At 40.5% G+C, this 18,753-nt stretch overlaps 1 protein-coding gene across 1 annotated transcript in view; it reads right to left on the bottom strand.

Moving 5' to 3' along the window:
* GABRB3 (gamma-aminobutyric acid type A receptor subunit beta3) overlaps positions 1-1,495 on the bottom strand; it is a 221,159-nt gene extending 219,664 nt beyond the window's left edge. Inside the window, exons 1-3 of the mRNA XM_026510296.4 lie at positions 1,352-1,495; positions 1,131-1,222; positions 838-905 (exon numbers count right to left, since the gene is read on the bottom strand). Coding sequence (XP_026366081.2) covers positions 838-905; positions 1,131-1,222; positions 1,352-1,431 — 240 coding nt within the window. The 5' untranslated portion in view covers positions 1,432-1,495. The remainder of the gene's footprint in view (positions 1-837; positions 906-1,130; positions 1,223-1,351) is intronic.
* Positions 1,496-18,753: the final 17,258 nt, after the last annotated feature.

Raw genomic sequence — 18,753 nt, 5'->3', positions numbered from 1 at the left:
CCCCCTTATTCCCTGTTGTCCTAAAGTGTCCTGAGCAAAAAAGCTCATGGTACCCACTTCGCACCTCGGGACACGGACCTCCGCTTTCCACAGGTTATAATATTGAATCCCGACAGCATGAACATAGCTCTAAGTGACACTGGACTCACAAGCCTTCGACTCTCCTGGCACAGCGGCCCCTTCCGAGAGCCCGCCTACTGCCCAGGCCCTCCAGTTGTCAGAGCCACCCGAGCTCCATCAGCACCTCCGACAGCGACTGGCGGAGCGGGGTTCCGGGATTCACTGCCGAAGAGCCTGCCCTTAGAGAAGCCACTGAGACCAAGGAAACTGACCTGAGACACCCTAGAATACACAGACCACTGCCCCTGGTTCTCTTCAGCTGCCAACATCTCTTTCCAAAAGACAACAAAGGAAACTGTAAGTACCTCTTACCTAGAATATGAGCCACCCCCACAACTCGCCTCTCTTTCCCGGCTCCCCAGCGCCTGTTGCTAAGGATGCGAGACAGCACTTGGGAAGCCTCAGGACCAGGTGACAGACCTCTGGAGAAGCTGGGAGCCCGAGGGCTACGGTGAAAGCCAAGCGCTAGGCCGGCCCAGGACCCCTTCCTCCCGCAGGGAGGGTGCGCCCTCCTCACTGCACCGACGCCAACGACGCCCCCCGCGCACACCGGGCGGGTGGAGGGAGCCGCACGAGCTGGGGGCTGGCTCCCGGAGAGCCGCTCCCTCGCGGGCCGGCGAAGCTCGGCCCCGTCAGAGAAGGCCTCTGGCCCAGTACCGTGGGCCCAGACAGTGGGGCAGGGGCTCGGGGACAGCCTTGGGGAGGGCTGGCACTCACCATGTTGACTTCGGAAACCATGTCTATGCTGGCGATGTCTATGTTCATCCCCACGCAGACCGGGGGACCTGAGGGAAGAGCACGACACACTGATCAGCCAAGCTCGGGCACGGGGTGCGGGTGGCTCTGAGGATGGGGGTGCCTACCTGAGAAGTGGGAGCAAGCGAAATGCCCTCCACCCCCCCCCCTACTCCGCCGCACCTCGGCTTGAGCGCCCTCCGCCTCCCTCCTCCACCCAGGCCGCCAGCGCGGCGGGTCGCGCTTCCCGCAGCGGCCGCGCACACCCCACTTACCCCCGAAGTCGGGTCTTAGGCGAATGTCGTAGCCTTTCAACAGCTTGTCCACCGTCTCCTTCACAAAGGACATGTTCCCGGGATCGTTCACGCTGGGGGAGGGGGCAAGGGGCACAGATAGCAGGGTCAGGCGGCGGCTTGCCCGCCAGCGCCCGGCGCGCACAGCCGCGCGCCCTGCCTGCCGCCCGGCCCGCTTTCCGTCAACCCACCCGCGACCCTACCTCTGGGCGCAGCACACCACCGCCACCAGCACTGGGGCCGAGAAAATGCCGAAAAGCCTTCCTCCCGCAAAGCCCCACATCCCTCCGCCGCGCCCCGGCACGGGGGAGGGGGCGCCCCGCCGCCGTCGCGACCCGCAGCCGGGGCTGCTCCTGCTGCTGCCGCCGCCGCCGCCGCCGCGCTGGCCCGGAGCGGAGGAGGGCGGAGGGGGAGGGGGAGGGGAGGAGGAGGAGGAGCGGGCCCGGGGAGAGGAGGAGCAGCGGGCTGGGGAGCGGAGGGAGGGGGAGGAGGCAAGGCGAGCCGGAGGCGGAGCCGGCTGCGCCGCTCACCCTGGCCTCCCCCGCACTCTCCGCGGCCAGTACCCCGGCCCTTGGCGCTCCCTCCCGCCCCCGCGGCTGCGGAGCGGGACCTGGAGCCCGGCCGGGGACAGCAAGCTGGAGCCGCGGCTGCGCGGCGCGGAGCAGGGCCGGGCTCCGCCGCGAAACCGGCTCCGCCGCGCTCCCTGCCACCGGGCGAATGAGGGAACGGACGGCGGCACGGGCAGAGGCGGTGAGGGAAACGCTATCCGCTTTCCCCCGCCCCTTTCCTGGGCCCGACCCCCTCTACGACCCCCGCCCAGCTGCGACACAGGCCGAAAGCCAGTGGGTTCAGTACAGTGCCTGTGCCCACGGGACTGCGCTACAGAGTCCAGAAAGAGGCTGCGGGTCGGGGGAAAGCCCCCACCTCACCTGCGGGGTTCAGAGCCTCGAGTCCCCAGGGTCCAGGAGAGCCAGATGGGCAGCAGGAGAGCCGGGAGCCTGGAGCACATGGCGTTGTTCCTCCGACCTAATCTGGGTGGGATCTGCTCTCCCCCGCAGCCACTGAACATTCAAACAGCGAAGCGGGGATCCCCGCCCCTGCCCCCACCCACGGGCTTTCCCGCCTGACCCATCATCCAGCCCCTCGCATGGCGGCCCGATTAATTATTTATGCACTGTAAGACCTTTTTTTAAAAAATCGGCTCATTAAACTATTCCTTTCACTCTCACCTCCGAACATTTCTTATGAGCACTGGGCCCTCCCTGCTCACATAAATACATTTATAATGAATGGTAAAGAGAGGCCTGATTATGTGCACCTTATTATCAGTAAGCTGGAGTCTAAATCAGACCTGGAGACCCTGGACTGTCATTCCAGGGTTGGGAAAATACCTCGCTTTTTCTGGTGCAGCTTGGAGCTGTCCGTGGTTCTTACAAAGCAAGGAAACTCGTTTTCCCTATGACAGGCTTCCATCCCTTGGTTCTCATTAGAAGATCAATGATACTTTGGCTAAGAAACAGACCAATATGCACCACAGACCACCCTGCCCTGTGTGTCACCACAGTGTACTTAAGGGGTGTCTGTTCATCCATGACCACAGCTTGCGTATTTTTCTTTAGTGAATAATCTTCAATAAAGTTTCTCTGTGCCTTAGACTTCTAATATTGAGGAACATGGTTACACAGTTCTACTTGTGGTCAACCAACAAAACCTACAAATCAAGTTCTCTTTTGTGCTTGATAGACTTTCTTGGGCCATTCCAGGACTTAATTAATTGATAACTGCCTTTCCGTATTGACTTATTTTTTCTATAAAGATTAAGGTTTTGGGGATGCCTGGGTGGCTCAGTCAGTTAAGCATCCAACTCTTGGTTTCTGCTCAGGTCACAGTCTGGGGGTCCTGAGATTGAGCCCCACATGTGCAGAGTCTGCTTGTCCTTCTCCCTCTGCTCCTCCCACTGCTCTCTCTCTCTCTCTCTCTCTCTCAAAAATAAATGAAATCTTTTTTTAAAAAAACTATTAAGGTTTCTTTTCTACTGATGAGAATTTAGGCAGGTATTTATTCTTTATTCTCAAGTTGGCATGTTTCTGTGCATTGATTTTTAATCTTTTTAAAAAATTAGCAATTTTATTTTTGGAACAGAAAATATAACCACAGAATCTGAAAGGTTGATATTAAGATAGATTATGAGATAAATATAGCTCCCTAATTGTTTTGTGGAAAAGTCTGTTCACAACTACTTTGTGTTTTGCATCCTGCTAATGCACAATGGAATTATAAGGAAAATGAGTTCTGTGTTATCATACCTTCCCCTCCACATTCATGTTTCAGTCTATTTCTCTTATTTGCATATACTTCTTTTAGATAAATTCCCTGCTGGGGATCACAGCTATAGAAAGTAAACAATGAGAATAAGGTGTTTGAGTAAAACTGATAACATAGTATTTTACCCCTTTCTACTGTTTTATACGTTCTAAAACTTGCAAAGCCACATGACAAATGTAATTATTATCCAACTGTGTACCACTTCAGATCTTAGTTTCAACCAGTGTCTGAAATTCTTGGCCTTATTTTTCATCCCAGTTGCTGCTTTAGCATGCAGTTCCACAAGAGCTCTGATCAGCTTTTCATGAGAACAAACTCACATCCTTCACTTCATGTCCACATTCCTTATCTCTCACCTCCCACTTTCAAGTTTCTCAGTTGACAATGAGATCCAAGATGCTACTTGCTCAGTACTTACATATGTGCAATCTGAAGTTGCAGGAGAGCTAGCCATCCATGGGGTGGAACTTTGGTGAATGAGAGGTGGGAGCCAGGTAGATAAATATTTTCCCCTTTATTGCTCCCTAAGAAACGTCCTGAGATGCAGTAGTAGCTCCTGTGTGTTCTCTCTTCTTTCATGCCTCAGTCCACTTGTCTTTCATTCTTGTTTTCATCAGTATTGCACACTCTAGTAAAACTGTAGCATTTAAATTTTGTCTCAGGATATATTTTCTGGGGAATCCAGACTAAGTCATCAACCAACTGGCAAATTATTAAAAGTATTGTCTAAAATGCAGTCTTTTATAATATGAAGGGAAAATCAAAGAGAAACATTGTGGTGAATGTATACAGGTGTAATTAATGTACATGAGTTATAAGACTCATCATGGTTGCTGCCCAACTTGCACTTATATGAGCCAAAAAAGGGTAGGCATGCAGCTCCTGGACCCACCCTCCTGCATCAGCTCCCTCTTACATAGCCGTTTTGGAGGGTTGGATGAACACTGAACCCCAGGCACCTCCAACCTTTGACTCTTCTTGACAGGATTCCTGAAACCAAGAATAGTTCCATATCTTTACTAGGTGGTGCTAATGTATTAGCCAAACCAGCAGGAAATTACTGATTCACTTTTCACTTTAACATATTTTCTACTGAAGGAGAAAAAGGATGTGGGGTCCCAGAATGGGTAAATTTTCATGTCAGAAGAAAGAGAACAGGAATGTCATTCTTTCAGAGGAAAGTGGTTTTAAACAGGCTGGAATAATATTTTGGGGTCCTTGGGGTAGGAAGAAAGAAGGGAAGAAGATAAGTGAAGAGCATCACATGATCACTTTACCTGGCTGACCCTTATGCCTTTCACCAAACTGTCTCTTGTTCAATCATAGTTGCCTCTTACTTACAGGGAATTAACTTGGTTTTTTAGACAGCATTAAAGCTTCTGACAATATATTTTTAAGCTCTTTAAAAATAATGCAATCAATTGGAGGTATAACATATGAAATAAAGGTTAAATAAAGGTTAAATATATAGTTAGATGAGTCTTGACAAATGTACAAACCTGTATAAATTCTCATCACCTCCCAAATTCCCTCTCAATCCTTAAACCTACATGTCCTTCCCAGTGATTCTAGACAAGCACTGACCTAAGTTCTATCATTACAGATTTTTTTTTTGCCTAGCATTTCACGTAAGTGGAGTTACACAGTATATGTTATTTTATGTCTGGATTCTCTCTTTTACTACACTGTTTCCGATAGCTATACATGCTATTGCAGATCCATGGTCTGTTTCTTTTAACTCCTGAGTGGTGTTCTATTGTATGGCTATTTCACAAATTATTTATCCATTCATATGTTTTTGAACCTTCCTAGTTTGGGCTATTATAAATAAAAAGTCATATATAGGTCTTTGTATGGATATATGGTTTAATTTATCTTGGGTAAATACCTAGGAGTATAATGGCTGCGTTGTATATAAGCTAATATTTAGCTTTATAAGGAACTACCAAAATATTTTCACAGTAACTAAGGATTTTACATTTCAACAGCAATGCATGGAAATTGAAGCTGTTCCATACTCTCTGCATCCATTCTAGTTGGTGTATGTCATTGTGGTTTTAGTTTGTATTTGCCTAATGACATGTAGGTACATAAACAAGTATAATTTATTTCCCAGTGACCAGTCATATCTTCATTTTGAATATATAAGATTTTCTCACCTTTAAATTGCATTCCTAGTTTTTTTTTATTAAGATGTAAGAGTTCTTTATATATTCTGAATATAAGTCCTTTGTCAGATATATGTAATGTGAATATTTTTTCCTAGTCTGTGGCCTTGCTATTACATTTCTTTGATAGTATTTTTCAAAGAAAAGAAGAAATTAATTTAGATGAAGTTCAATTTATAACCTTTCTCCTTTATGGTTCATACTTTTGGTACTCTACTTAAGAAATCTTTGCCTAATCAAAAGTTATGATTTTCTCTATGCTTTCTTTAAGAAGTTACCATTAATATTTAAATCTGTGGTATACTTATAGCTAGTTTTTTATGGATGATGTGGGTAAGAGTCAAGGTTGTTTTGTTCCATATGGATGTCTACTTGTTTCAGCATGATTTGTTAAAAATCTTATTCCTTCCCCCATTAAATTCCCCTTATATCTATGTTGAAAATCAATTGGTCTTATATTGATCTTTTATTTAGCTGTTTCATTGACCTATATGTGTATCCTTTCACCAATTTCATACTGCTTTGATTAATGTAGCTGAGAAGTAAATACTGAAACCAGGTATAATTCATACAACTTTGCTTTTCTTCTTCAAAATTGTTTTTAACTACTCAAGGTCTTTGCATCTTAAATAGACATTTAAGAATGATTTTATTAATTTCCATAGAGAAGCCTCATGGGATTTTAATTTGTGTTACATAGAATCTATAGATGAATTTAGGGAAAACTGACATCTTGACAACACTAAATCTTCCAATCTAAGAAAATTCTATATCTCTCCATTTATTTAAACAATCTTTAATTTTTCACAAAAATATTTTATAGTTTTCTGTGCAAAGGCCTTCATTTGATTCACTAAATTTATCCCTCATTATTTCATATTTTATACTATTATAAATGCTATTTTTTGTACTTCATTTTCCCATTTTTTGATAATATATAGAAATATAATTGATTTTTATATATTGACATTGCACCCTAAAACCTTGCTCAATGCACTTATTATTTTAATAGAATTTATTTTTTTAGATTCCTTAGGGTTATATAAAAAATTATGTCATCTGTGATTATAGACAGATTTACTTCTTCCTCTCCTATCTGGATGCTTTTTATTTCTTTTTCTTGTCTTACAGCACTGGCAGAGACCTCCAGTAAAATGCAAAATAGAAGTGGTGAGAGTGGACACTCTTGCTTTATCCCAGTATTATGGGGAAATGTTCAGGGTTTTTTGTTGTTGTTTTGTTTGTTTTCATCATTAAGTATGACATTAGCATCTTCCTCTTATTTTTCTTCTTTTCTCTCTACCTTTTCTTCTCCTCCTCCTTTTTCTTTTTCCTCCTTCTCCTCCCCCTCCTCTTTCTTGCTCTTCTTCTTTCCTTCTTCTTCTTCTTCTTCTCCTCCCTCTCCTCTTCCCCCTCCCTTCTCCTCCTCCCCCTCCTCCTTCTTCTTTTTCTTCTTTCTCTTCTTTTTCTTCTTCTTCTCTCCCTTCTCTTCTTTCCCTCCTCCTCCTCCCTCTCCTTCTTCATCTTCTACATCTTTCTGAAAAGTTCAGTCTTACGAATACAGCAGTACAAAGTATGCATCTGCCATAGAATAGAGTGCTTTTAGGCTCTGACCTAGGGTGTTAGAGCACAGGCAATGTGAGGAGGGCATGAGGTTTCATAGCTGGGATGGGCAAGAAAGGTGTATTTTTTGGTTAAAGGTTAGTTTGGAAGTCACAGCCAAAACAAAGTAAGGAGAGTATCACTGGGGTAGAACAGCCTACCGTGGGTGTCAGGACCCACGGGAGATGAGGAAGGCAATGATATGGGGAAAGCACCCCATTTCTGAAATCAGAGCCAAAACAAGGTAAAGCCACATCTCAATGGAGGTTAAACTAATGTGGCAGTCAAGGTCTCAGGGTGAGGAGAGTGTCCAGGCATGGGGTCTGCCCTGTTGAGGCTCTAAGCCCAAGCAGAGAGAAGTGCATCCATAAAAGGTGGGTTAGTCTGGAATAAGGAGTTGGAGCCCAAGCAGTGTTAGGAAGGTATTCCCAAGATGAGCATGAGCAAGGTGAGAAAATGATGTGGGCATTCATGTGCTGGGGTGATCTGTCGTGGAAACTCAGAGCTCAGAAAAAGTGAGGAGGGCATCCATGCATTCGGAGGGCTCAAAATGGAAATTAGGAACTTGAACAGGGAAAGGAGAATGTATGCAGGGAATGGGGGTAAAGACAGCGATAGGAGATGGATTACATAGTGAGGCATTGATTAAATGAGTAAATACATTAAGGGTAATGGAAGCTAGGTTTCTCTCTGTTAGAGATGGGAGTTACAAATACCAAAAAGGGAGAAACAATCCCTGTGATGTGAGACTGAAACCAAATGTATTAGTGTGAATTAACAATTTTCAAAATATATAAATACAAATATATACACACATTTATATGTGTGTATACATATATATATATTTATTTACACACACACACACACACACACACACACACACACACACACATATTCTTTAGTTCTATCCACCAAGAAAGCCTGAGAACAGTGACAGTCCAATAGCATTCAGTATCCCTTGGACCCAGATATTGGCTTCTACATATAATTTTCTAATGAAAAAAAAACTTTGATTCTTTGAGAAAATGGTTGATCCTTGAGAAGAGCAGGGAAAGTATAAGGTGATATAAAATACCTTGTGCCAGAAAATAAGTAAGTGTTCAGGGAATAAGGGAGACATGTCAGAGACACAGAATTCAGCTTGAATGTGTTTATGCTGCCTAATTGTGGAAAAATTTGAGCATAAAAATAAATAATGACAATAATGAACTACATCCCATGGACGAAAATAGGAAAATTTAAGTTCATGTGCATTAATTGATTGTTTGATCATAAATGATATATTAACATAGCTTCTAAGCATGTCCCCAACAAAATTGTAAAGATGAAACTTAATAGTATTGCAGATAACACCTTAATCAAGTGATCAATATGAATAAATTAAAAAAATATGAAATGAATCAATTGTGCCCCATGATACAACACGTAAGAATATGTATTGGGGTGCCTGGGTGGCTCAGTCAGTTGAAAGTCTGCCTTCAGCTCAGCCTGCTGGGTCCTGGGATCAGCCTGCATCAGGCTCCCTACTCAGTGTGGGGGAAGACTGCTTCTCCCTCTCCCTCACCCTGTGGCTTCTGCTGCTTGTGCCCTCTCTCTCTCTCTGTCAAATAAATAAATAAAAGCTAAAAAAAAATATTGTATCAGTTCTGCAACATTTCTAACAAAGATGTGTAAACAATGCAATCAAGAGGAAACATCAGACAATTCCAAACTGAAATACTCCAATTACAACTTTAATTACAATGGCTCTGTACTATTCAGAAGTGTCAAGGTCATCAAATTCCAGAGAAGACTGAGAAACTGTCACCAAACTAAAGAAAACTAAAGAGTCAGGGAATCTCATTGCACGTATAATTCTGAACTAGATCATTTTACTATAAAAGACATTAATGGGGCAATTGGTAGCTCTTGTATGGGGTCTAAAAATTCCACGGCAGTAATTTAATATCTATTTCCTGATTTTGATGATTGCATTGTAATAACATAGGAAAATCTCCTTGCATGTATGAAAAACACTCAGATATTTGAGGATGATCATAATGGCTTCTTATGCACAAATGATTCAGGGAAAAGTTTGTTGTGAAGCACTTCAAAATTTTGTGTAAGTTTATGATGATTTCAATTTTTTTAAAAAGAAGCTAAAGAAAACAGTTTTCTGTAAGTATCTTTTATCAGATTATGAAAATTACCTTCCATTTCTGGTTTGTAGAAAGTTGTATCAAGAATGGAATGGAATTTTGTCAGATTCTTCAGTTGTTGTTATATCTATGGAGATATTCATATGGATTTTCTCCTCTATTCCTTTAATGTAGTAAATGACCTTGATTTTCAAATGATAACCAAGTTTTCCATTCCCAGGATAAATATTACTTGGTTATGTTGCTAACATTTTTAACAAGCCAATTAATTTGACTTCCTAATATTTTTTGTAAAGATTTCTATGCTTACATTCATGAGCATTTTGGTGTATATTTGCCTTTTTCTTGTCTGGTTTTTGTTTCAGTACAAAATGAGGCTACAACATGCTCCCTCTTCCTCTAAGTTTTGAAAGATTTTTTGTAAGAGTGTTATCATTTCTTTCTTAAGTGGGTTTTTTTTTTTTTTTTTACAATTCATCAATGAAGCGATCTGCATTTGAAGTTTTCCTTAATTTTTAAGGATAAATATAATTTAAGAGGCACAAAACTATTTAGATGTCTACTTCTTCTGGTGACAGTTTTGCAAATTTACATATTCTAATAAATTTGCCCATTTCATATTATGTTGTCAAATTTATTGTCAAAAATGCTTATAATACTTCGTTATTATAATTTTATAGTCCATAGATACATAGTAATGCTCCCTCTTTCTTTCCTCATATTGGTAGTTTATTGGGTCTTGTTTTTTTCTTGATAAATCTAGTTCAAGGTTTATTGCTTTCATTAGTCTTTTCAAAAAAATCTGCTTTGGGTTTCATCGATTTCTTCATTTGTAACACTTGTCTGTTTAAGCCTACCACCATCTTGTCTGTTTTCTGTTTCATATGTTCTTTACCCTTTTGCACTTTTTTCTGCCTTCTTAAAAATCAATTGGTTATTTTTTTTAGCATGCAATTCTATCTTTACTGTAGGCTTATTAACTATAACTCTCTGTTTTATCATTAAAAGTTTAGAACATTCAACTTTATGTAGCCAGTCTATCATCAAATGTAGTAATACCACTTACTATTTAATGCAAAACCTTACCTTAGTGCAATTTCACCACCCCCTGTGTAGTATTTTCCTATATTTTACTTTTATATATGTTATAAATACCACAAGACATTGTTATTGCTTTAAATATCTTTTAAGAAATGTTTCTAAAAGAAAATAATTACTTTTTATTTACTTACATGTTTTATATTCCTACCAGCCTTTATTCCTTTGTGCAGAACCAAGTTTCTATCTGATATCATTTTCCTTGTGTCTAAAGAGCTTACTCTAGCATTCTTTAGTGAATGTCTGCTAGTGGCTAATTCATATAGCTTTTGGTTGTTAGAAAATCTGTATTTTGCCTACATTTTCATAAGATCACTTTGTTATTTATAAAATTAGAAGTTTACAAGTTTAACACTTAAATATAGTATGCCATTGTTATTTTGGTTTATATATTTATGATGAGAAATTAATAAAATTACTTATTACTGTTCTCGTGTACATAATATCTTTATATACACCATTTGTTTACTGTTAAGATTTTTTTCTTCTCTGAATGCTTATTAGCATTTTTAAAAAATTCTATTAGCCAACATAATACATCATTAGTTTCAGCTACTTATTAGCAATTTTATTATGATATTCCTAAGTGTGCTTTTCATTTTGTTTTTTCTTCTTGGGTATTCACAGAGCTTCTTGGATTTATGTATTTATAGATTTCATCTAACTTGGCTAATTTTTTGCTAGTATTTTTTAAAATATCATTCCTTCTTCCTCTGGAAATCCAATTACACATATGCTGAACCATTTGATACAGTATCATGGGTCACTAAATCACTTTTTTTTTTCAATCTGTTTTTCCACTAAGCTTAGTTTGGATAATTTGTGTTGTTATATCTTCAAGTTCACTTATTTTTTCTTCTGCAGTGTTTAATCGGCCTTTAGTCATATACAGGGACACAATCATTTTAGAAATTTTATTTAATTTTCAGAGTTCCACTTGGTTCTGTTTTTATATATTCTATTAATGCCATCATTGTGTTCACTTCTTTAAAGTCTTAAGCTAGCTAATGGTAAGCTCTTAAAAATTTTGTATCTGCTTATTTAATCATATCTTATGTTTGCAAATATTTTTAATAAATTGCTTTGTTTCTAGATATATGTCACATTTTTCTGATTCTTAATATGCTAAATGATTCTTGTTTGGACTGCACATTTTGAATTTTATGTTGTTCTGTGCTGGATTTTGTTGTCTTCTTTTAAAGAGTGTTGGACTCTGTTCTTGCAGTTCAGTTACTTGCTGATCAGTTTGATCTTTTCAAGGGTAGTTTAAAACCTTGTTTAGAGCTGGTCTAAGGTAATATTTAATCTAAGGTTAGTTTGGACACACTACTAAAGTATTATGGAATATTTATTGAATATCCCCGGCATTTAATAATGACTTGCCACTCTGGCTGGTCAGAACTTGAATATCTCCCAGTCCTGTGTAACATCTAAAAATCATATAGCTTGTAGGTCCTTGCTTTTTTTCTGCTTAGAATTATGGATGCAATGCACAGCTTAGTACCCAACGACATATACAACAGGGCCCTTATGTCTGGAGTTCTCTCTTTGTACAGCATCCTTCTTTCCTATTCTATATTTTGCAAGTATAAATTGCTACAATCTCTCAGAATTCTGCTCTCTGTTTTCTCAACCCAGTGAATCTACAGTATCCTGTTCGAGTGTTCTCTCACTACATTGTGTTCCATAAAACCTCAAGGCAAAAAGCTAGTTCAATTATAGGGTCCCTGTTTGCCTTGTCTAAGGGGTCAAAGTACTGCACTGCCTATTGTTCAGTATGTAAATATAGCTGCTTCATGTATTTTGTTCAACTTTCCTAGTTGTTTATGGTGGGACCCCACTCACATTTACATCATTATTGCAAGAAGAATTCTTGAGCTGATTTTGATTTTAGGAAAATCACAATTGAAAATTAAACTGTCATTACTCTCAGGCCAGATCTAGTAATCTAGTAATCAGTGATAAGAACATTTATCCATTTAATATCCATTATATATTTAGTCAATTAAATACATAATAAATTTGCTAGCAAAGTAGGTTTATATATTCTACTAAGTACATTTACATCTATGGTTAAATCCCTATTAGAAATGCTATTTAAAATTTTTTTTTACTGGAGTAGTAGTTCCTTACACTCCAATGGGAAGAGGGGAAAAATGCGATGATAAGCACAACAGTAACCTGCTGCCATTTTTAATTTACTGAGGAGATAGAAGACAAGATATCTTGAAAAAAAAATAACCAGTGACAGCACAAAATATTTTTTGTCAATAATAGTAGAGTTTATTGTTGTTCTTGTGTCCCTGAAAACTTTTACCAGAGGTATTGTACCTATACCAGAAATGCCAACTAGAAAGATCTTCTTTTTTAATAATTTTATTTTATTAGTCACCATACAGTACATCCCCAGTTTTTGAAGCAATGTACCATGATTCATTACTTGCATGTAACACCCAGCGCACCATGCAATATGTGCTCTCCTTAATACCCATCACCAGCCTATCCCAATCCCCCACCCCCTTCCCTCTGAAGCTCTCAGTTTGTTTCCCAGAGTTCACAGTCTCTCATGATTCATTCACCCTTCTGTTTATCCCCCTTCATTCTTCCTTTGCTTCTCCTACTGATCTTCCTATTTCTTATGTTCCATAAATGAGTGACACCATATGATAATTGTCTTTCTCTGCTTGACTTATTTCACTTAGCATAATCTCCTCCAGTCCTATCTATGTTGCTGCAAATGTTGTATAATCATTCTTTCTGATGGCTGAGTAATATTCCATTGTATGTTTGGGCCATATCTTCTTAATCCAGTCATCTGTTGAAGGGCATCTCGGCTCTGTCCACGATTTAGCTATTGTGAACAATGCTGCTATGAACATTGGGGTGCATATGGCCCTTCTCTTCACTACGTCTGTATTTTTGGGGTAAATACCCAGTAGTGCCATTGCTGGATCATAGAGTAGCTCAATTTTTAATTTTTTAAGTGACCTCCACACTTTTCCCAAAGTGGCTGTACCAACTTGCATATCCACCAACAGTGTAAGAGGATCGGATCCCCTTTCTCCACATCCTCTCCAGCATTTGTTGTTTCCTCCCTTGTCAATTTTTGCCATTCTAACTGGCGTAAGGTGGTATCTCAAAGTGGTTTTGATTTGAATTTCCCTGATGGCTAATGATTTTGAATATTTTTTCATGGTCTGTTAGCCATTTGTATATTTTCATTGGAAAAGTGTCTGTTCATATTTTCTGCCCATTTTTTGATTTGATTATTTGTTTCACGTGTATTGAGTTTAAGAAGTTCTTTGTAGATCTTGGATACTAGACTTTTATACGTAGTGTCATTTGCAAATATCTTCTCCCATTCCGTGGGCTGCCTCTTAGATTTTTTGACTATTTCCTTGGTTGTGCAGAAGCTATTGATCTTGATGAAGTCCCATAAGTTCATTTTTTCTTTTGTTTCTTTTGCCTTTGGAGATGTGTCATGAAAAAGTTGCTGTGGCTGATGTGAAAGACGTTGCAGCCTATGTTCTCCTCTAGGATTTTGATGGATTCCTGTCTCACATTGAGGTCTTTCAACCATTTGGAGTTTATCTTTGTGTATGGTGTGGGAGAGTGGTCAAGTTTCATTCTTTTGCATATAGCTGTCCAATTTTCCCAGCACCATTTATTGAAGAGACTGTCTTTTTTCCACTGGATGTTTTTTCCTGCTTTGTCAAAGATTTGTTGCCCATAAAGTCGAGGGTCCATTTCTGGGTTCTCTATTCTGTTCCATTGGTCTATGTGTCTGTTTTTGTGCCAGTACCATGCAGTCTTTGTGATCACAGCTTTGTAGTATAGCTTGAAATCCAGCAACGTTATGCCCCCAGCTTTGGTTTTCCTTTTCAACTATTCCTTGGTGATTCGGGGTCTTTTCTGGTTCCACACAAATTTAAGGGCTGCTTGTTCCAGCTTTTTAAAAAATGTCATTAGGGGTGCCTGGGTGGCACAGCGGTTAAGCGTCTGTCTTCAGCTCAGGGCGTGATCCCGGTGTTATGGGATCGAGTCCCACATCAGGCTCTTCCACTATGAGCTTGCTTCTTCCTCTCCCACTCCCCCTGCTTGTGTTCCCTCTCTCGCTGGCTGTCTCTATCTCTGTCAAATAAATAAATAAAATCTTTAAAAAAAATAAAAAATGTCATTGGTATTTTGATTGGGATGGCATTGAAAGTCTCAATTGCTCTGGGTAGCGTAGACATTTTAACTATGTTTATTCTTGTGATCCATGAGCATGGAATATTTTTCCATCTTTTCGTGTCTTCTTCAGTGTTTTTCAAGAATGATTTGTAGTTTCTAGAATATAGATCCTTTGCATCTCTGGTTAAGTTAATTCCAAGATAACGTATGATTTTTGGTGCTATTGTAAGTGGAATGGATTCCCTAATTTCTCTTTCTTCAGTCTCATTGTTCGTGTATAGAAATGCAACTGATTTCTGAGCATTGATTTTGTGTCCCGCCACATTACTGAATTGCTCTATAAGTTCTAGTAGTTTGGGGGTGGAGTCTTTTGGGTTTTCTATATAGAGTATCATGTCATCTACGAAGAGAGACAGTTTGACTTCTTCTTTGACAATTTGGATGCATTTTATCCCTTTTTGTTGTCTGATTGCTGTTGCAAGGACTTCTAGTACTATGTTGAATAATAATGGCGAGAGTGGGCATCCTTGTCGTGTTCCTGATCTTAAGGGAAAGGCTTTCCCCTTTTCCCCGTTGAGAATGATATTCGCTGTAGGCTTTTCATAGATGGCTTTTATGAGATTGAGGATTGTACTCTCTATCCCTATACTCTGAAGGGTTTTAATCAGGAAAGGATGCTGTATTTTGTCAAATGCTTTTTCTGCATCACTTGAGAGGATCATACTCTTTTCTTGTTGATATGATCTATCACACTGATCAATTTGCAAACGTTGAACGACCCTTGCATCCCAGGGATGAATCCCACTTGGTTTTCATGGATAATCCTTTTAATGTACTGTTGGATCCTATTAGCTAGGATCTTGTTGAGAATTTTGGCATCCATATTCATCAGGGAAATCGGTCTGTAATTCTCCTTTTTGATGGGGTCATTGACTGGTTTGGGGATCAAGGTAATACTGGCCTCATAGAATGAGTTTGGTAGTTTTCCTTCTGTTTCTATTTTTTGAAACAGCTTCAGGAGAATAGGTATTATTTCTTCTTTGAATGTTTGGTAGAATTCCCCAGAGAATCCGTCAGGCCCTGGACTCTTGTTTTTGGGGAGGTTTTTGATCACTGTTTCAATCTCTTCATAATTAATTGGCCTGTTTAAAAAATGAATTTCTTCCTGTTTTAGTCTAGGTAGTTTATAGGTTTCCAGGAAGGCATCCATTTCTTTCAGGTTGTTTAATTTATTGGCATAAAGCTGTTGATAAAAGTTTCTAATGATCCTTCCTATTTCATTGGTGTTGGTTGTGATACCTCCCCTTTCATTCATAATTTATTAATTTGGGTCCTTTCTCTATTCTTTTGAATAAGTCTGGCCAGTGGTTTATCAATCTTATTTATTCTTTCAAAAAACCAGCTTCTAGTTCTGTTGATCTGCTCTAATGTGTTCCTGGTTTCTAATTCATTGATCTCTGCTCTCATCTTGATCACCTGCCTTCTTGTGCATGGGTTAGGCCTGTTCTTCTGTTACAGCTCCAGCTTCTTGAGGTGAGAATATAAAAACTGCATTTTAGATTTTTTCTATTCTTTTGAGTGAGGCTTGGATGGCTATGTATTTTCCCCTTAGGACCACCTTTGCAGTGTCCCATAGGTTTTGGACTGATGTGTTTTCATTCTCATTGGTCTCCAGAAATTGTTTAAACTGATGTTTAATTTCCTGGTTTACCCAATCATTCTTGAGCAGGATGGTTCTTAGTTTTCAAGTGTTCGAGTTTCTTCCAAATTTTTCCTTGTGATTGAGTTCCAGTTTCAAAGCATTGTGGTCTGAGAATATGCAGGTAATAATCTCAGTCTTTTGGTATAGTTTGAGACCTGTTTTGTGACCCAGTATATGGTCTAGTTTGGAGAAAGTTCCATATGCATTTGGAAAGATTGTCTATTCTGTTGTTCTGGGCTGTAGTGTTCTATATATATCTATGAGGTCCATCTGGTCTAGTATGGCATTCAAAGTTCTTGTTTCTTTGTTCATTTTCTGCTTAGGTGATCTGTCTATTGCTGAGAGCAGAGTGTTGAGGTCCCCTACTATTAACATATTTTTATCTGTATGTCTCTTTATTCTGGTTAAGAGTTGGCTTGTGTATCTTGCTGCTCCCCTGTTGGGTGCATAGATATTTATAATTGTCATATCCACTTGTTGGATACATCCTTTAAGAATAATATAGTGTCCTTCTGTATCTCTAACTACAGTCTTTAGTTTAAAATCTAATCTGTCTGATACAAGAATTGCTACCTCAGCTTTCTTTTGACGTCCATTGGCATGAAAAATGGTTTCCATCCGTTCACTTTCAGTCTGGATGTATCTTTTGGTTCAAAATGATTCTACTCTGGTAGACAGCAAATGGATGGGTCATGTCTTTTTATCCAATCTGCAACCCTGTGGCGTTTTATGGGAGCATTTCGGCCATTCACATTGAGAGTGATTATTGAGAGATATGATTTTAGTGATGTCATGTTACCTGTGAAGTCTTTGTTTCTATAGAGTGTAAATTTCTGTTCTGTATCACTCTTGGGGCCTTTTTACTTTTATAGAACCCCCCTTAATATCTCATGTAGGGCTGGTTTGGTGGTTATAAATTCCTTCAGTTTCTGCTGATCCTGGAAGGTCCTTATCTCTCCATCAATTCTGAATGACAGCCTTCCTGGATAAAGAATCCTTGGCTGCATGATCTTCTCAGATAGAGCTTTGAAAATACCCTGCCAACCCTTCCTAGCCTGCCAGGTCTCTGTAGACAGGTCTGACGTTATTCTGATATTTTTCCTGCTGTACGTAAGAATTTTCTTCCCTCTGGCTGCTTTCAATACTGTATCCTTGGATCTAATGTTTGCTAATTGCACTATGACGTGACGTGGTGTAGGTCTGTTCTCACTGACCTTGGCAGGGGTCCTCTCTGCTTCTTGGACACAAATGCTTGTTTCCTTTGACAGATTAGGGAAGTTTTCAGCTACAATTTGTTCAAATATCTCTTCTAGACCTCTCTCTTTCTCCACCCCCTCAGGGATGCCGATGATTCTGACATTGGAACGTTTCATTGAGTCAGTAGTCTCCCATAATCTGCATTCTTGAGATTGGATTTTTTTGAGGCATGTTTCTGTTTTAACTTTCTCTTCTACCATCCCATCCTCCAATTCACTAATTTATTCTTCTGCCTCATTTACCCTGGCTGTCAGAGCGTCTAGTTTAGACTGCATTTGATTCATAGCATTTTTAATTTCTGCCAGACTCACTCTCATTTCTGCCCTTAGAGATTCTATATTCTTGTTAATATGTTCATTAAGTTTTTTCAAGCCTACACATCATCTTGACCATTGTTACTCTGAAGTACATTTCTGACAATTCAGTTATATCCATATTCATCAGTTCTGTGGCAGAGGCCACAGACTCATTATCTTTTCTTTGCTGGGGGGATTTCTCCTCCTCGTCATTCTGACGAGGAGAGGTTGCAAGGATCCCCAGAGCCCAAGTTATTGACCAGGACCCAGGCAGTGTGCACTTGTTTTATAGGGACCTTGGGATGTGGGCTTTTTGATTTTTCGGCCTGCCTTCTGGGGGATGGGCCTGCTGCTCTGATATTCAGGCAACCCTGTTTGGGTAGAGTTGCCCCGTCCCCTCTGAGGGGGGATGGGGATGGGCACAATGTGAGCTGGTATTTCCGGGCTTTTTTTCTCTGGCGGCTTTCCCTGGCGGTTTTCTGTGGATCTTCTGAGAGTCAGAGCAGCAGTGGCCATATCCTAGCCTCTGTCTCAGAATAGAGAGATTGCAGTCTGCTCTCCACTGAGCTCTCTTGGCCACTTTAACTCTGTTTCTGTCTGTGCTGCTAAAAACCCTGCAGTGTCCCCGTATGTGTGCCCCACAGCTGGTGTCCCAGCCCGCACTTCCAGGGCCTGAACGTCTCTGTCCTTTATGCTTCTAACAACACCAGCTGCCCCCGGTTACCACGCGCACTCCCGAGCTCTTGGTTTCAGTCTAGTTCAAGTGTGTGCTCCGGAGCTCCGGTTTTCAGTATGGTCCCACGCACATTCCAGAGCTCACAGTCAGTCTGCTCTCTCCCGGTTGCC

The sequence above is a fragment of the Ursus arctos genome, unplaced genomic scaffold, assembly GCF_023065955.2.
Source record: "Ursus arctos isolate Adak ecotype North America unplaced genomic scaffold, UrsArc2.0 scaffold_28, whole genome shotgun sequence".
Classification (NCBI taxonomy): Eukaryota; Metazoa; Chordata; class Mammalia; order Carnivora; family Ursidae; genus Ursus; species Ursus arctos.
Note: the sequence above shows the minus strand (reverse complement) of the source record. Positions and strands in the feature narration are given on the sequence as shown.